Genomic DNA, 18,648 nt, shown 5'->3' on the forward strand with positions numbered 1-18,648 from the left:
TTTATTGGTTAAATAAGATATTTATAAAAAAAATATTCAGAATTAACAGTAGCTCTCCATATTTAGAGTCATTGTTCAAGTACCAAAAACTTAATCACCTGACGGAGATGTTTTTTTTTTTTTTTTTTTTGGTCAAAAGTTAAATATTTTTACTAAAATTTAGGCAGGAAGCTCCTATTCTCAGCTAGATGGGAATGCTCTAAAAGGATGGAACCTTAAGATCAAATGGTCTAAGGTTATCTTGTCTTTGGACTATTCCTATGTAGAGAGTTTGTTCTTCACGCTAACTTATAAGTAAGAGAGTTGTGCTATACAGAAGTCTCACACTCTACATATCACTTAAAAAATGTGATTTTATTTTTTTATCCTCATGTTTCATATTTCATAAAACATTAAGGTAAAAGAATAAATTTACATATTTTTAAGTGGCGTATAGAAATGTGAGGCTTATGTATAAAATTTTTCTAAATAAGAAGGCTCATTCACAAGTGAACGCCAAATGTCTATTTCTTGACCATGAAAGCATATGAGTAGAAGCTTACAAAACCATTGCTACTTGATCGGAGTCGAACTAGATCAATTGCTTTGAGTCAAGTTAGAGTTGCTCCCTCCCTCCCTCCCTCCCTAAAGGTTCGAAGTGGTCGGATTGTATTAGATTTCGAAGAAAACAATTTAGAAATTTGGATAATGAGTTGAGATTAAAGTTGAATAAAATATTATTATTATTTTGAAATTTGAAAAAATTGAATTATTTATTATATTTTGTGTAAGAATTTAAAAAAATTATAATAATTAAATGAGATGAGATGAATTGAGATTAATTCTGAATCCAATCGGATCTCTTAATAAAGTAGTTGTAATCATGTTTTGAATTTCGTTTCTTATCAGCCAATACAGTCGAAATATGACATACCAATCAGGTAGCCGATACAGAAAAGCATATTGTTTCATATTGGTAAGAATTTCAACCGTATCGGCCGATATACAAATTTCGACTTTTACCTTTCTTTTTTTTTTTTTCATTTCTTCAAACTGCAGACTCATTTTTTAACTCATCAATTCAAATCAAACTATTTATAATTTATATATATTTATATATATATAATTTATTTATATATAGATTATTTCAAAACATTATTAAAATTAAAATATCTCGTTTTAATGCATGAACCGAAACGGTATTCAGTAAAGCAATCGAGATAGATCTTGCACTTATTACAATGAAGAATGAAGTCAAATCCAAATAGCCAGCCTAGCCTACCCAGAAGACACCCTTATATTTTGATTTCTGCAGGCACAAACCAGGAAGTAGCAGTTTTAAAATCTCCATAAAGACCCAAATTTAAACGTGCCAAGCTAGGAGCTGGTATCAACTTCGCCTAAAAAGCAGCATTTCATAATAATACAAAGACTGGTCCTGTTGCATTTTACCCAGTCACCAATTCGGCATCAAGCTATAGGTGCAAGCTTCCATCTCACTCAAAATCGTAGGCAAGCTCAAGTAATTTAATTATTTTATTCTTCACTGATGTGGTGTACAGCGACTGAAAAAACCAAAGAGAGCGGACACGGGAAATGAGAAAAAGATGAACAATATAAACTTTTTCTATGAAATCCTCAATTCAGCAGAGCATGAAATTTCTCTCCAGCATATAAACTACAGAGAAAATAAATGAAAGTTTACAGGAGGTCGGGAAGATTTGTAGGGTGAACCACTACCAGTCCTTACGACGACGTTAACAATCGCTTGATACCCGATTTCTGCTCTGATGTAAGCCTGCTAGGGAACTTGATGTTGAATTTGATTCTCAAGTTCCCTTTTCTGGAAGGATCCTTGGGGATTGGCATCCCCTCCCCTTTAACAACTTCTTCATAGGTGGGACTAATGATGGAGTTGATGGAAACTGTCAGATTTCGACTATCAAGGGTTGTTAGCTGTGCTGTATAACCAGTCAAAGCCTCCACAAGCGATATCTTCTGGGTGACAATTAGATCATTGCCATCCCTCTTGAAGACACTATGAGGCTTCTCGTCAATAATAAAGATGAGGTCTGCAGGTATGACACCTCGCTGTTCATGTCCCTTCTCTGGAAAGGTGATTTTTGTGCCCTTCTTCCAACCCGGCTTGATGTCAATGGTAAGAATTTCCTCAACTGTGGCGGGTCGCCTGTACAACAAGATAAAATAAAACAAAACCAGTCTATCATACTATTTCATTTTATACTCCTGTAGGTCAATAGATTCATAACCATGAATAAGTGAGATTTTCAAGAAATGGAAAAACAGCAAATGACTGATTCCTAAAAAATATTAAAAACTAAAGGTGGAAAATTTCATTCTGCTGCACACATATATTGTAAGTTTGTTAATGCCAGACAAAAGTATCAGACCCCCTTCCATTCTCTCACTCAGTTGACGAAATAAAGACTCATAATCATGGATTGACTAAAACCAAATCCGGAAAACACTATTACAACAGGAGCTCTTTCCTAAACCTATCAAGTATCTAAAGTGCCAGTAGTTTTGGAGCGATTATTGACCTGAAAGTGCCAAAAGAGGAAATAGAAAATATGCAGCCAAGCACCATCTCAGATTTTTTTTTTATAAGTAACATCTTAGAAAGTTCTAAAGAAGGCAACATCTTGATTAAAAAGAAAAATTGGTTTCCAAGGTGCAGCAACCTAAACAATACCTCAAGTATTGAAATCTTCCATATAGAATACATAAGGCAGCAGATGGTAGTAAAAAGCGTATCATTACAATTCACTTGTATATCTAACCATGTATCTTTCTGTTCACCGGCAGATAAAGGAACATTTGACATGCATTAGATTATGGCATCATTACCCCTCCTGACTGCCAGCACATATATCTTACCAGATGCCTATTGGGCATATATCTTCCGCAATTGGAATAGAATTACAATACCCTGAATTTTGTCAATTATGGCACAAAGAATTACTGTATCATAATCTACATGTTCATGCATGCACATGCCTTTTGTACCATGACACAATTACATTGCTCTCACACGAGAAACCAATTAATTAAACATGCATTGTAAACAACTATACATATGTCATAAATCACGTAGATATGCATACCTGTACCAAAATGATGAAGATCCAAACCAAAAGAACTTAAAGCATTTTATTGCAAACTGCATTATGAACCAAAACCATAACAAGTTGCAGAAAAAACTCCAAAGGAGTTAAACAGGAGAAACAGCATATCTATGTACTTGGCACCCAACATCACTTAGGAAGTCCACTCCCATTGTCTTATTTAGTTGATAATTCTATCTTTAGTGAATAGAATGAATCCTTTCATCAAAGGAGCAGGGACAAAAAAGGTCCGGACCTCCAACAGGAATGATTCAGAGGACTTAAAGCCAATGCTAGTGGTATTTACTAGCAACAACACAACGGAGGAATACTGTTTCCCATCCATATGATTGAATCCTTGGGTTTCCAAAATAACACAAGTGGTTCGAATCATTGCTACTTGACTCAAACATGTTCAGATCAAGTTCTGATTTTTTTTAATGATCGGTAAACAAGATTTTATTGTATCAATCATAAGAATAGACAAAATCCCAAGTATATGGGACTTATACAAGAGCAACGGTTAGCAAAGATCAAGTTCTGAATTATAGAAAAAAAACACCAAGCGGATTGATTCTAAGAGACACCATTACATAACCACGTATCTCCGCTCTCAATATTGTCTTGAGGGTGAAAAAAGACAAGACTTGTTATACAAAATACTCATTAAAGAATAACATAGTGTACCTACAAAAATCATAACTACTCTTAAAATCTTTTTTTCTTGAAAAGTTAACCTCTACTAAAATCTATCACTCATAAACAACACTATTATTTGGTTTAGATAATTATGGACTTGCAAAAGAACGACTATATATGGATCTAGAATCTATACCACCTCTAAATCTACATTATTACCTGTATGAATGTGAGACAACATAACTACCAGTACAACAACAAATCCAAACCACACCCTATAAAAAATGATTATAGGATCCCAAAACTTACCCACTGGAATCGATAACGTCCCTCGAAATCTTCATCTTCTTCGTAGTCCCTTTGTACATATCCTCCAAACTACACGGCAGCGTGCGCTCTATCGCAGCAGCTTTCCTGGGCACGTTCCCTGAGGCCTCCCCGCCTCCACCTCTAAACGAAGTGAATATATCGTCCCCGAACATACTCCTCGAAAACCCTGACCCGCCGGCGCGGGACCCACTACCGAAGTCGCCCATTCCTCCGAAACTCGAAAACCCGAAAAGCTCAGAGAAGATATCGTCGGGATTCCTCGTGGAGAACCGGTACGATGTCGGTCCGCCATCAGTCCCACCCGGAAACCCGCCGGCACCAGGCGGTGGAACCTGCCCCTTCAACCCCTCCTCTCCGTACTGATCATACACTGCTCGCTTTTGCGGATCACTCAAAACCTATTCACATATACATACACCAATCATCAGATTCTTTCTCCTTTTCACAAATAATTAAGAGTGAGAAAAAACGAATTTTGGTTGGTTTACATCGTAAGCCTCGGAGATTTGTTTAAATTTGGCTTCGGCTTCTTTCTTGTTGGTGGGATTCTTATCGGGGTGCCACTTCATTGCTAGCTTCCGATACGCTTTTTTCAGGTCATCGTCCTTGGCGTTCCGGTCTACCAGGAGAATCTTGTAGTAATCCACGCCCATGCCTTTCTTTTTGTTCTTCTTCTTCCGTATCTGATTTCTTAATCCCAGCTATCTGGTTCGGATTCTTTGTCTTCAGCTTGGCGTGGGTTTCTTCGGCTTTGTCTTTACGGAGAACTAGCCTACGGCCGCCGGAGTGAACTTCCGCGAAGGAACCATGTGCGAGTGGGGGGAGTTATCCCACCGATCTGAGAATGGGCTGGGCCCCTCACTACCATATTTGTTACAAATTGGGCTTCGAGTCTTGGATCTGCTTTGATATTCGCCCCAAGCACTCCATATCTCTCTTTTGCTTCTGAAGAGTTCAAATGGAAAAGAGTGATACTGCATCCATCGAGAGTGGGCAGTGTAATTTTTTTATTCTAGTTTTTTTTTTTTCCAAATATTTTTTTAATCTCCTTAAACATTTAAAAAATAATAAAACTCATTAAAAAATAATTCCTTAACCATGAAGTGAAAAACAAAAAAAAAAAAAAAGAACTCGTTTAATGTTCATGAACATGCTTATTTCAAGCTCAACTTGACTAATTAACTCATCCATATATATTATCACATATTAATAATATACAAAAATACATGATACTGTATATAGATTATTTGTTATACAAGAAAATAAAAGAATGCAGATACACATATATACAACAGTTTTTATCAATACATACAAAACATATATATATATATATATATTTATACATGCACACATGCATATACACTTGAGTCGAGATTGAGCAGCTCAAAAAGTCAGAGTCAACTTTGAAATCGAGCTCGAGCTTGATTTCAATAAACCAAGCCAAACATGACTAAGCATAACTTGCTCAAACTAGAGTTGATTATAGCACTAATTTCATTAGCTTGAATGCTTGATTGTCAACTGTGAGAAAGGCTGCAGCTGACAAGGACTCTAAACGCCTTGTATCCTGTAGGCTAGCATCTGATAAAATGTGCATGCATATTCAGCAGGCCAATAGAGAATTTTTCATTGGTTTTGTTGCTGTGATTTCAATTTCGGACCATTCATTATGGCAGTTACAAAGTTCCAGTATGCCACAAACAGAAAAATAAATAAATAAATCTCTACAGGGAAAATAAAAACATTTCCATGTGCAATGTGCATTATGGCATTTCCTATACCAAGATTTCGTTTTACATTGTGGAAGGTCCACTAATAAAAAAAAGGCAGAACATGGTCAATCCACCTTCGAAAACTACCTGATACCCACAGCTACAATATACTTACTAAATTCCATTGATCATCACAAAAACAATGGCGTAGAAAATGAATCCATGTTGCAGATTATTCCCCTAGGCTTTGCCTGTCTGACAAGAAGCTAGGTCGCTTAAACTGTAAAAATCATTCTCACTTTCTTCATGTTCCTATGGCAGACTGGGCAAGTGCCAGCTGCCTCTGCTATCCTGCAAGGATTTGAGTGAACAATATCATAAAAATCGAATCTCCAATCCCCTCATAATGTTTCAGGACAAGTTCAGTAATATCTGTACAATCAGATTGTAACAAATAGACTTGCAACTTGGAAGAAGCCAAACTTTCATAATGTTTAAGCTAGCATATGAGAAATAAAATGCTTAAAACATTCTGACAGGTTATATTCACACACCCTCTACAATTTGGAAATCATAAACAAGGTTCAAATTGTGCTAGTTGCAAAATCTAAGGTACATGTTTTTTTGTCCTGAGAAATTCTAGAATTTTTTTTTTATTGGTAAATAAAGATTTTATTTATGAAAATTAGGCCAAATTTAGGAGGGGGGGCGAGGGGAGTCCAACCAGATGACAATAGAATATAAATTGTGTTAAGATGCATGTTTTACCAATTGAAAAAAGGGGGCCATGATTTCAAGTCGGCATTTATTCTTATCAAATGAGGGCTTCAAGAGGCTTCAGAGTTGTATACATCAGCACAAATGTAATTGCAACTTAGATTGTGAGTAAGTGATATTCAATCTACATCATCATTGTAACATAATGACCTTGAATTTCCTCGATAAGTATCTAATGCCTGACTTGCTTCATTTTGCAACTATCCCCTAAGAATGCAAAGAGCCCAAGAAATAGGCCCATCAACAGTATATTTCTAATGTAGCCATCTTTGGAATCTTTGCAAGCATCATGCACAGTTGTAATTGTTAACTTAGATCCCAAACGAGGTCCCGGCAGGGTTTTCCATACAGGCACATCCTACTACCATCTTTACTTTGCAAACCTATGCGTAGCAGGCTAGGAACAACAACAATGTTGTTGCTTTTGGACTTTGGACCACATGGTAAATGGCAGGATGAGGTTGGAGTAGGTCCTAGTTCCAAATTTCACCCATTAGAAAAAAAAAAAAAAGTAGAGAAATAATTGATAGTAGTTACCTAGTTCCACATGCGAAACAAGCCACGCAATGCCCGCATGGAAGGAAAAAACAGTCCCTAGGAGCATCAAAGCAGATTGCACAAAGACGTCGGGTATTGTTACTGTTTTCACCATCTACAAGCAACTTCCCTTCAGGGGCACCCAATGCAAGAAAGTCCTCAATATCATCCTCATCATGTGACAGAGAATCATAAGAAGAACCCCAACTTGAGAGATCATCATCTTTGTATGAAAGCAGAGGGGCTCTTTCAGATCCCACTTCCCCATATTGAACATCTCTTCTACGATCATGGGTAAATTGGAACTTGTTCAAGAAGTTGAAGGCCAAGAACATGAGCATGGACATTACACCTACAAGCAGCAATACTTTTTTTTAATATGTAACAAGTGGAAATACTTAGGTACAACATGTATACATAAAGATACCCTTAGGCAAGGAATACAAAAGCATACCTATGCCAACAATATACGTGGCCCATCTTGGTCCATATGACAATTTGACTTGCCACTCATCACTGGTTTTTCCCTAAAGCAACCAAAGAACGTTCTGAATAAATGTACACTTGGAGTAGATAATATTGGATTCAAAAACTGCTTGCTCCAGTAGGAAGTGTGAGAAGGTGTCCCCAGTGAGGTACAATGTTGGGATACAAAGTGATTCAATGATTTTTTTAAAAATGGATAATGTGATTCAATGAACAACATGAGATTGTCACTGGTACAAACCATCCAGACTGATATATAAAGTGTCATTTCATATGTTAACAGTTCTTTTTGTCTATCCATGTTCTATTTTGCGAATGAGCGAATGATAAAAAGGCATTTAAGAATGGAGGTAATCACCAATTAAACTGCAGTCTTACCTGTTCTGTACTAGGAGAGGTTAAAACAGCGGCATTTCCATTGGGAAACAAAATGCCCAAACTACACAAACCACCAGTGAAAGAACACTTGTAATAAGACTCTGTAGTGTTGTACAAATAAGCCTCTACTCTGAGGTTTAACAGCACCTGCACGGTGTAGAGACAATCTAACTTATAAGCATAACCGGTAACAAGGAAGAAACATCACAACTGCTTAATATTACAAAAATCAAAGCTAACAGAAATCAAAAAAGATTAGTCACATTTGATTGAGGAATATATTATCATTGAAATTGAATGAAATAATGTAGTAACCTTGTAACTATCCTAACCCTCATTCAAGAGCTTAAGCTCCATTGAAATTTCACCCCTTGCACCTATGAAAAAAAATAGATATAACATTGCTCCCCTTGCATTCTTTATTACTCCCGCACTATCCCGAAATTACCAAATTAGCAGCTCCAAGATTACAGGAATCCTATGATTCCCACCTATCAATTACTTTATCTTATGACAGCAAACTACAAAGGGTATCATAAATAGTTTGCTAGTTGGGTGAGCAAACACCAACTAACCAAAAGCTTACCAATCAACCTAAATGCAGAAGTTATGAAGTGTGTACTCAAAATTTCATACAGAGCAGTAAGTGGGGGCAGCAAGGAACTTATACTATGCTCATGAGTTTGTTAGGGTGCCATAAATATAGGAGGTTTGGGGCACACGGAGTCAATTAAAAGACATCCACCCTATCATATCAATATAAATCAAACTTTTTTATACAAGCCCTACATCAATCTAGCTCCAGTAAAATATATATGCAATATCTGGTAACCATACACTATGAAGTACTAGACATAAATTTATGAGCTTGATAAGTCATCACCTTTTTATGACCTCTCAAACAAATTACAAATTACAGTTTCTATTAAGTTGCTAAATATATAAAGGGTATCTACAGAGAGAGAGGGAGTTAGAGAGATTTTTTTCTTTTACATGTGATTTGAATTTCATCAAGAGTGCAAATGGCGCAACCCAAGTACACATGGTGTATAAGATAGAAAGCACCAGATTAGAAAGGAGGAAAACAAAAAACTAGGGGAGCCAGAGGTACTATGTGCTGAAATATCACTAAGGAATTAAGCTCCTCAACTGTCTTCTCACAATCGCAAAAGTTCGCACATTTTGATCCATCCATAAGCACCACATTGGACGTGAAGGAACAAGCCTCCAAGCTTCCACACTGCAATGACCCACAACCTCACTTCTCCAAACAGCCAATTACTCGCAACCCCTTGGGGTATCACCCAAGAAACGTAAAAAATATTAAACACCAAGGCCCAAACTCTACTTCTACTTCACAGTGCAGCAATAAGAGATCAACTGTTTCCTCACTCATCTTGCACATGCAGCACCTATCCATTACTAATACTCTCATTCTCAAATTGTTCATCATGAGGATCATTCCCAATGCAGCTGTATACCTAAAGAACGTCACCAACACAAGGGGCTTTATTCCTCCAAACTCCTTTACAAGGAAAAAGCGTTGTGGGCCGTAATGCATGATAAAAAAAGGGCTGAAGTCGAACCTCCTCGTTTTGGATGGAATCCACCTTATCTTATCCCAGCCAAAACTTACCGTCTTGATAGGGTACAAGATATTAAAGATTGACAAAAAGGACTCCAAATCCCAATCGTCTGCAGATCAGGTAAAGGTGATATTCCATTGTCTAATATCATTAGAGAATTGAATAAATCATATAAATTACAGCATATTAGTCAATTAGTTTTAAAGACAGTGACACACGTGGGTTCGTCTATATAAAAAAAATCAGATCAGAAAAAAGGGAAACTCCATGCTCAAAACATTCATACAGAAATTGGTTTGATTATCAAGCATAGACTATGGAATCAGTACATTCTTGAAGATTGATAAAAAATAACTGGATGGGTAGCGACCATCTCACACCAATTCTATGGCATTTACCATGATTTAAAAGCAATCCTTTCAACTAATTGTCTAAAATATATATCATATCCCTTGGATGTTGCAATGACCTTGCTTGGTTCAAAATGGTTCTCCCTCAAAATGATTTATGTATTACTATTTAAGCTCACTCAATTGAGCAGAACATATCATAATGACAGAACCAACCAACCGAAAAATATAATAGTGGACTTATTATCATAAATGGTTCTACGATAGATCGATTTGGAATCCATGAACTTATCGAACCTTTAAATGCTACTCATCATGCCTTTTACCATCATCATCTCATCATATATGATGTGGTATTAAATGATTGGAGACTATTTATTATGTTTCACTTGTGGGCATATCATTTAATACCACATCAAGGGAAGTTGAGAGGATGATGATAAAAAGGATGATAAATAGATTTTTCCTTAAATTATAGCCAAACAATATGCATTTTTGTAAAATTACCTCCACTTTCTCTGTGTTTAAGTTGCCCAGTGCAACATAATAACTAGAAGGCTTGAATATTTCCTGTGTAATCATACCATTTCCTGGTGAAGCAGAAGTTCTCAACATCAGTACAAGTTTTAAAAAAAAAAAGGACAGAACATGCATCCTTTCCAACTTCCATCTCACCATGTATGAGGTTCCACGATAAGGTGGTATTTGGATAAGTAGGGTCCTCAAGCCATTGAGCAAGGCCTTCATTCCCTGCAATGTGCCGGCTTCAGAATAAATGGAGAAACAAATGCATAATTGCAATCAGTGTACAGAAAACTGAGAAAAACCACAGTTAGATTTCATATTATGCACACAGAAGTTTTAATAAAAAGTGGGAAAAGAAGTTTTTCATACCCAAAACCTAAGGTTTCCCTTTTAGGAAACTAATTTCTGATTGCAAGCTATTATTAGTGAGTCATTTTTTTTTAAATTTTATGTCTGGAGATATATATTTTGAGTTGCACGATAGATTGTTTTAATTAGTACACTGTTTGTGGAAAGAAAATAGAAGGAAATTGTTTTTAAAGAAATAGAAAAGCGGCCAGATAAGGAACAGACAGTAGAGCGAATTTAGGAGGAGTTACAAGCTAATAAGGAAAGAGTAAAAGCCCTAGAAGAGCTTGGATACCAATCTGGCTGCAGCCACTTATTTCTAGGCCTTTCAATGTTTTAAAATACGTTTTGGACACTTAATAACAATCCCTAAAACTGCCGACAGTCAAGATTTATGCACAGCCAATGTCACCTCCAAGCATTGGATTCAAAGTTTGGGCTGACCTTCAATTATGGCCCATGGGCCAGATTAATTGTATTTTGATTAAATTTCTATGATTAATTTTTTTTATATTGCTACTTATAAAAAAATTAATTAATTTTTGTATATTGCTATTGTTTGATTTTATAGATGTTTGGGCTTTTAATTATGCATATTAGTGTATTGGGCTAGTGGGCTTGCTGTCCAGCCCACTGGGCATTTTGTGGTGCAAGCTTGGTGCCCAAGTTAATTTAGAATATTTGACACATATTTATGGAATGATTCCCGCCACTCAAAATGTCAGAATTTTTACATATTTACAGGACTGCAAGCAATCCTAAGCTCTCAGACTTTGCTTACTTAAATAAGGAAAGTATTCCGTGTTTTATCGCTGGAAATAGGACCTGGGGAGTTTCCAAAATCTGTTGGACAGCAGGATTTCGAATTTCCATTTTGGGAACCTAAATCAACCACAAGAAAGTGCAAGAACTCGGTTCTTGTGCACAGAAATTAAGTGGAAAGATTCTGCCTCCTCACTCATCCCTTAGTGCATGGCTTAAAACCCATAATACGTAAGGACTTTTTTAGACTTTCTATGGTGTTTAAGTGCCACAACTATTATTATATAATGAATGTATGGTGGACTATGAGTTAGATATAAAGAATTTTAAATTGTTAACCTACTATGCATGCTTTTCAAAGTGACGACAAAATGCTTTCCCTTGTATTTTAGTCTTAGAAGTTGTCTAACGGACTAACGGAATGATCACATTATACATTAATGGCTAAACTCTTATGCCCTAGCTAAGTAGGCGCATTAGAAGCAAGGAAATCATGTAAGTCCAAGCCATTAAAGTCCACAGCAATAGCCCAAGTACAAAGAGTTCTAAAAAATAAAACTTTTAGCTCTTCCATCGATCTCTCCTTGTCCTCGAACGTCTGCTCGTTTCGCTCTTGCCACAAGCACCACATGATGCATATAGGGATCATTTTCCAAACCACTTTGATTTGTTGCATGCCTCCTATATTTGTCCAACACACCATCACTAACATCACTGCCATCACGGTCTCCGGCATAACCCACGCTAGATCCAATCTACTAAACACCGCATTCTAGAGTTCCCTTGCTATCTCGCAATGTAGAAGAAGATGATCCACCAACTCACCCCCTCTTCTACACATTCAACGCCAATCTGCTATAAATACCCTCCTTTTCCTCTGGTTGTCGGGAGTGAGAATCTTTCCTAACGAAGCTGTCCACACAAAAAATGAGGCTTTAAGGGGTGCCTTGTGCCTCCAGAGCCTTCTCCAAGGAAACTGAGTGTCGGGCTCTTGTGTGAGAGCTTTATAAAATGAGAAAACAGAAAAGACGCCTTTCCTTGTAGGTATCCACCACATACCATCGGGCATTACTTGGGAAATGGTTGTGGAGATACCATAAAGAACTTGAGGCTTTATGGAAACTGGTGATCGAGAGTAAATATGGAGAATTATGGGGGGGATGGTGTACTAATGAAGTAAGTGGGGCATATGGTGTGAGTTTGTGGAAACATATAAGAAGAGGATGGGGGCTCTTTTCCAGACACATAAGATTTTGTCTTGGAAATGGGACTAGGATCAAATTTTGGTATGATAATTGGAGTGGTAATGGGGTTTTAAAGGATCTATTTCCTATTCTTTTTAGGGTGGCAAGTGATAATGATGTCTCCGTGGCGGAAGTTATGGTAATAGTGGGGGAACAAATTCAATGGAACATTAATTTTAGCCGGGCGGCACATGATTGGGAAGTTGATAATTTTGCAGCCTTTTTCAGCCTCTTATATTCTCTCAAACGCAGCAATCATCAAGCTGATAGGTTGTGGTGGTTACACACAGGGAAAGGCTTATTCTCGGTTCGCTCGTATTATAAATCTTTATCACAAGAACATCCAACCCAATAATTCCCTTGGAAAAGGATTTGGAGACACAAGGCGCCCCTCAAAGCAGTGTTTTTTGTGTGGACCGCTTCTTTGGGTAAGATACTCACAACAGATCATTTGAGAAGACGAGGGGTGATCATCGCTGATTGGTGCTGCATGTGCAAGAACGAGGGTGAATCGGTGGATCATCTTCTACTACATTGTGATATAGCTAGAGGGATTTGGAATGAAGTATTCAGAAGATTAGGCTTGGGATGGGTTATGCCCGAGTCCGTAGTGGAGATGTTGGCTAGTTGGACAGATTTAAGAGGTAACAAACAGATCAAGGCTATATGGAAGATGTTGCCTATTTGTGTCATGTGGTGTCTATGGTAGGAGCGTAACGAACGGACTTTTGAAGACAAAGAAAGATCAATAGAGGAACTAAAGGCTTTCTTGTTTAGAACTCTATGTACTTGGGCTAATTCCGTTAACTTTAATGGCCAAGATTTCCATGCTTTCCTTATTTCCAATGTTCCTACTTAGCTAGGACATTCTTTGTACTGAACATGGCTTTTGCATATTCTTTTATTAATATACTTACAATTATAAAAAAAAAATGTTGTATGTTCGGTCGTATGGAGTATATTAGGCTATAAAAATCTACAAAACTGTTCATTTCCCAATCTTGTGCCGCCGTACTAAAGTTAATACTCCAGTGAATCTGCCCTCTCGAGACCCCCATAACTTCCGCCCTACCATCTTTGGCACTTGCCATCTGGAAAAGTGAAGGAAATAACTCTTGTAAGGCACTATTACCACACCAAACATCTCTCCAAAACCTAATCCTGGTTCCTACACCCACCTAAAGTGTCGATTGAAGACCCCCCACCCTTTTCTTATGTGTTTTCATAAATTTGTGTATTATTGGTGCCAATGAGGTCTTGTTATGCATGCTAAAGTAATAAGGGAGTTTCAGTGGCCATCACAACTGCTGTTTAGCTTTCCTAAGGAATTGATTTGAGACTTGAGACCCATAGATATAACCCTAAATGAGTCGTCTCTTCAATGACTCAAATCACATATGTGTTGGACAATCGTAGTATTTACAGCGAAGCAAAATCTGCAGAGAAATTGCTGTAAAATAGCAAGCACACAACACACATAACAGAAACTATGAGTCTTTTAAATTTACCTCTCGGCCCAAAACCAGACCAGACCAAGAGACCATAGAGTGGCAAGAAAACCCAAGATTAAGCAGCCATTAAGCACCTCAAACCTCAACATGTACATACTGGAAATGTTTGCATTAAGTACTTTTATTTTTCTGCCAAGACTCAAGAGGCTGAAAAGAGGAAAAGCTACTGCATTATAAATCCCACTGACTCAGTGCTGGAACAACAGTACACACACGCTAACACTTTTAGCAACTTTTTGAGTCCCTCCATTGGAGCCCACAGCAGACCTAATCAATAGGATTTAAAGTAACCTTACCCTAGGAATGAAGCATACAGATCACTGCATTAAAAGGCCTTCCCAAGTGCATGCATGCATGCTGGAAATTTCCTACACACACAACTTGCACCATTCAAATAAGGGGGCTGAATTTAAAGAGGATGACAGCAAGTCTTTAGGCATAAATCGGTAACCAAAGTGACCCCTTCGAAGACTTGACAACCATAGGAGGGTTAGGGCTAGGTGGAGTTAAGTTTGACGCGCTAAAGAGACCAAACAGCTATATTTCATACTTAATGAGAACTAAGTCACCTTAGGTGTGTAACGTAGTCACTGACGAATGGTGTTACTATTTAAAAAAAACCATGCATGTTAAGGTAAGGGAATATATCTGACTTTGTAAACAAGAGCATGTATAGAAGGGCTCAAATATTAGTGTGAAGGGTTTGTATAATTGAAAGAACAGATAGTGATAACTAAGAATGATTTCTTTAGGTTGCTAAGGAAGAGTTGATTATGCAACTTAAGGAAGAACGGTAAGTAAAATGATCGTGCTCTTGATTTTCAAAGTTAAATATTAAATATTCTCGAAGAATCTTCAAGTTATATGCTATATTTTGTGGTGCTTGTGGCAGGAGAGAAACAAGAGGTGCTTTGAAGACATGGAGCATTATGTGGATGAGCTGAAGCGATTTTTTTACAATACCTTACTCTCCTGGGCTTCGGCCATTATTTGTAATATGGACAACCTTCATGATTTGCTTGTATCACTCACTAGTGCTTAGTTGTAACTAGGCATGTTCATTGTATACTACCAATGTACTTGGGTGAAGTCTCTTATATCAATAAAATTTTACTTTTACCTGTCAAAAAGTCATATGCTATATTTTTTTTCTTTCTTGTAACCTCTCTTTATGTGCCTACTATAAGGTATTTTTTAAATATGACGTTTGCAAATGCTTCATGTGTATGCTTATTCTATGTGATATGAAAAGTTTATGCTATGGTGAAAAGTAATGAAACCAAAGGGGAAGAAAGTAAGGGCAGGTTTGGGGGGTGAGATGAGAATTTTGTGTTTTGTTTTGAAGTTTAAACTATTATGTTTTAATATTATTATTATTTTGGGATTTGAAAAAGTTGAATTGTTTATTATATTTTGTATGGAGATTTGAAAAAGATGTAATGATGAGATGAGATGAGATGAGATGCCCTAAATATGAAGAATGAACTATGGTTTTTGAAAGAATTCTTTTGGCCATATGATGATACTGCAAAGGTATTAGAGCTGAAAAGGGCAGATGTGCAAGCCACAGTGAAGGAAGTTAAGAAGGTGTAGTCCACCGCTTTCATCTAAAAAGCAGCTCCTCTTGTGGCCATTGGTACCCACAAGACTTTACCACGGGGTAGTTTAGGAATATTTTTATTCTGTATTTTTTTTAACCTTTCGTAGGTCCCTAGGCGTTGCTCTTGTATATGACCCGTGTACTTAGGCTTTGCATATTCTTATGATCAATAAAATCTTATTTACGGATAAAAAAAAAACTTTTGTAGGTCTAGTTTTATGGCTTTAAAGAAGTGTTAAAAAGTTACTTGGAGCCTAAAATTAAGGGTCAACAAAACCCAAACCTAGTTCTATTAGGATTAGTCTAAAAGAACCCAAGAAAACATAAATTGGATCAGATCTGCCAACTTTTTTTTTTTTTTTTGATGACATGAAACCTCACCAATGCATGGTCCATAAGGCCCCACCCCTAGGGAGTTAATCCTCGATACACCACCACACCTACTAGAATCGTGTATCAAGTAATCTAAGACTCCGAGAGTACTCCTGGTATGGAAACAGGGCCAGGATGCCTAGTCCCTATTTCTAGCAAGAAAACCCAAAAGTTTGGACTTTCCACTTTCTTAATTAGCTACCAGCTTGTCATAGGGATACTAGGATTGGTTAGAAATATTTATATCGTGGAAACCTATTCCTATAAGGAGTTAAAACACTATACTCGTCAGCCTTATTATATCCCAAGAAATTTTCCAAAGTTTTCTTATAAATAGGACCCTATTATTTCAACCCAGCCACAATTTCCTCTTGATAATGCCACCCCAAACTCAAAGATTTTTCACAAAATCCCGGCCCTTCTCCTCCCTCCCATAGCTTTATGTGGGTTTGCTTCACGTCTTCTCAACTCTTTTCATCAAGATTTGAGTTTATATGTCAAACTTTATAATGGATTTTCTTAAAATCTTGTCATCAAAATTAGTACAAGATCCAATCTTTCACACCAAACTCATCAAGAACTCAGTACCCAGCCACTCATGGTGTTTTACCTAGGTTTTTGACCAACTTTTCCTTTAACGGCCCCATTCACAAACATAATCATACTCAAGCTCGTAAAAACAAAGCGAAAAGAGATATTCCATTATCATAGAATATGAGTGAATTTTATACATGCAGTACAAAGTTGAACCAACAATGGAAAATACTCAGATGGCCAATAAAAAAACTTCAAGACTTACTAGAAGAATATTTTACCTTCAGCAATAATGAGAAAAACAGAGGAGCTCAGGGAGTTCACGCTATAAGAAATATTTATTTGAGAGCCCTCATTTAGGAAATATACCCACTCCTGAACAACCAGAAAACAGTTAAGTCCACCTGATCAACAAGAATACATGAAGGTTCAAGACAAAACTACAAAGTTTGTGTATTGGTGAGGAAAGGAAAAGAAGGTGATAATGGTGATGAATATTTTGAAAAAGCACACTTACCTGGTGAGAATCAGCTTGAATTGAGACATTACGAGTTTCAGACCAAGTGGTAACAGAATCAAGCGGTGGAGTTTTATAAAAACCATATAACATTGGCCCAACGGCTGACTTATTTAATTCTTCCACCTATTATAAACCAACCAAGATTACCACACATCACCTAGAAAAGCTATTAGAAAGATAAATTGAGAAAGTACAAAATGGGGTGAGTTACCTTTATAGACTGCACAAAAATGGGGTTAGGTTGCAGAAGCAAGGAAGAATTAGGACCGAGGCTTAAATTGGCAGGCCCATAAACCCCCAGGATCAAAGTCATTGACACTGTAACACGGAGGTTTCACTAAATTATTTAACTAAGAACCGGAACATTAAAATGTAATGTGTGAAATACTCAAAACATGATCAGATTATCACTTTAAGAATCACAATCAATCTAACTATACCAAATACGGAGGAAAAAACCTAAGTAACGACTCGTTAGAGTACAAAACTCAAATAACGTATAAATTAATGGGACGACTATCAAGAGGAAGAAAGACTAACCGAAGAACCAGAAGGTAAGGAGGACGATGATGCAAGACCACGCGTCGTCCCCAATCACCGTAGATGCGTCATCAAAAGCCAATGGGTTAGTGTTCCCTCGGTAAGACATGCCAATTTGTGGAGGCTCTATCTCCGGGTGTCGAAATTGAAGTTGATGCTGGTCGCGGTAATCTTCCGCTACGCGAACTTGCGACGAGCTCGAGGACGACGCCGCATTGCCCGAAGACTCCCTACGAATCGCCGAAGAAGAAGAGGGAGCTGTACTTGTCCCCTGATCAGGTTCTGCCATTCTAGAGATAGATAGAAAGAAAGATAAAGTGAGTAAGAGATTCAGATGAAGAAAAGAGATTGGAGGAGGGAAATTGAAAATCTTAACCCTAACCCTAACCCTAGGGATTGATGGTAAAGAAGGGGGGAACCTTGGCGTCGCGAAAGAGTAAGATCCATGGAACAAGAGAGACACATAGCGGGAAAGAAAGAAAGAAAGCTGTGGATTTCACCAGTCGGTCGTCGTCTTCTACGCAGGAAAGGTAGTTGGGAAGAGCGACGGTTAATAGAGTTTAGTTGTCACTGTGCGCTTCTCTGTCGTTCCGTCTTTGACACCCGCACCGGGACAGACCAATGGCAATAGGCGATATCTTGTGCTGTGTAAACTAGGCATGTAAGAATAGAATCTCCATCAGATGTCGTCTTGGCATGTCACGTTGACTCGATTAGAAGACAAACGGTTTTCTTCAACCTTCGATTACTTTTGCATAATTTGATCAAATCACATTTCAAAACAATTTATATA

The 18,648-nt window shown here is 37.4% G+C and overlaps 2 protein-coding genes across 2 annotated transcripts; both read right to left on the minus strand.

The window, feature by feature from the left end:
* Positions 1-1,493: 1,493 nt before the first annotated feature.
* On the minus strand, positions 1,494-5,006 carry LOC108995183 (dnaJ homolog subfamily B member 13-like). The gene is made up of 3 exons (XM_018970691.2): positions 4,562-5,006; positions 4,053-4,471; positions 1,494-2,167 (listed from the first exon to the last, which is right to left on the minus strand). The coding sequence occupies exons 1-3, from the start codon at positions 4,724-4,726 to the stop codon at positions 1,726-1,728; spliced, it is 1,026 nt and encodes a 341-aa protein (XP_018826236.1). The 5' UTR covers positions 4,727-5,006; the 3' UTR covers positions 1,494-1,725.
* An 803-nt stretch (positions 5,007-5,809) lies between these two features.
* LOC108995193 (E3 ubiquitin-protein ligase APD2-like) lies at positions 5,810-18,361 on the minus strand. The gene is made up of 11 exons (XM_018970705.2): positions 18,275-18,361; positions 17,856-18,145; positions 17,527-17,633; positions 17,313-17,438; positions 17,077-17,170; positions 10,575-10,649; positions 10,407-10,489; positions 7,964-8,110; positions 7,554-7,626; positions 7,100-7,451; positions 5,810-6,136 (listed from the first exon to the last, which is right to left on the minus strand). Exons 2-11 carry the CDS (start codon positions 18,142-18,144, stop codon positions 6,061-6,063), a joined length of 1,422 nt encoding a protein of 473 aa, XP_018826250.1. The 5' UTR covers position 18,145; positions 18,275-18,361; the 3' UTR covers positions 5,810-6,060.
* Between the last annotated feature and the right edge of the window lie 287 nt (positions 18,362-18,648).

This window comes from Juglans regia, chromosome 4 (assembly GCF_001411555.2).
Source record: "Juglans regia cultivar Chandler chromosome 4, Walnut 2.0, whole genome shotgun sequence".
In the NCBI taxonomy this organism is placed as follows: domain Eukaryota; kingdom Viridiplantae; phylum Streptophyta; class Magnoliopsida; order Fagales; family Juglandaceae; genus Juglans; species Juglans regia.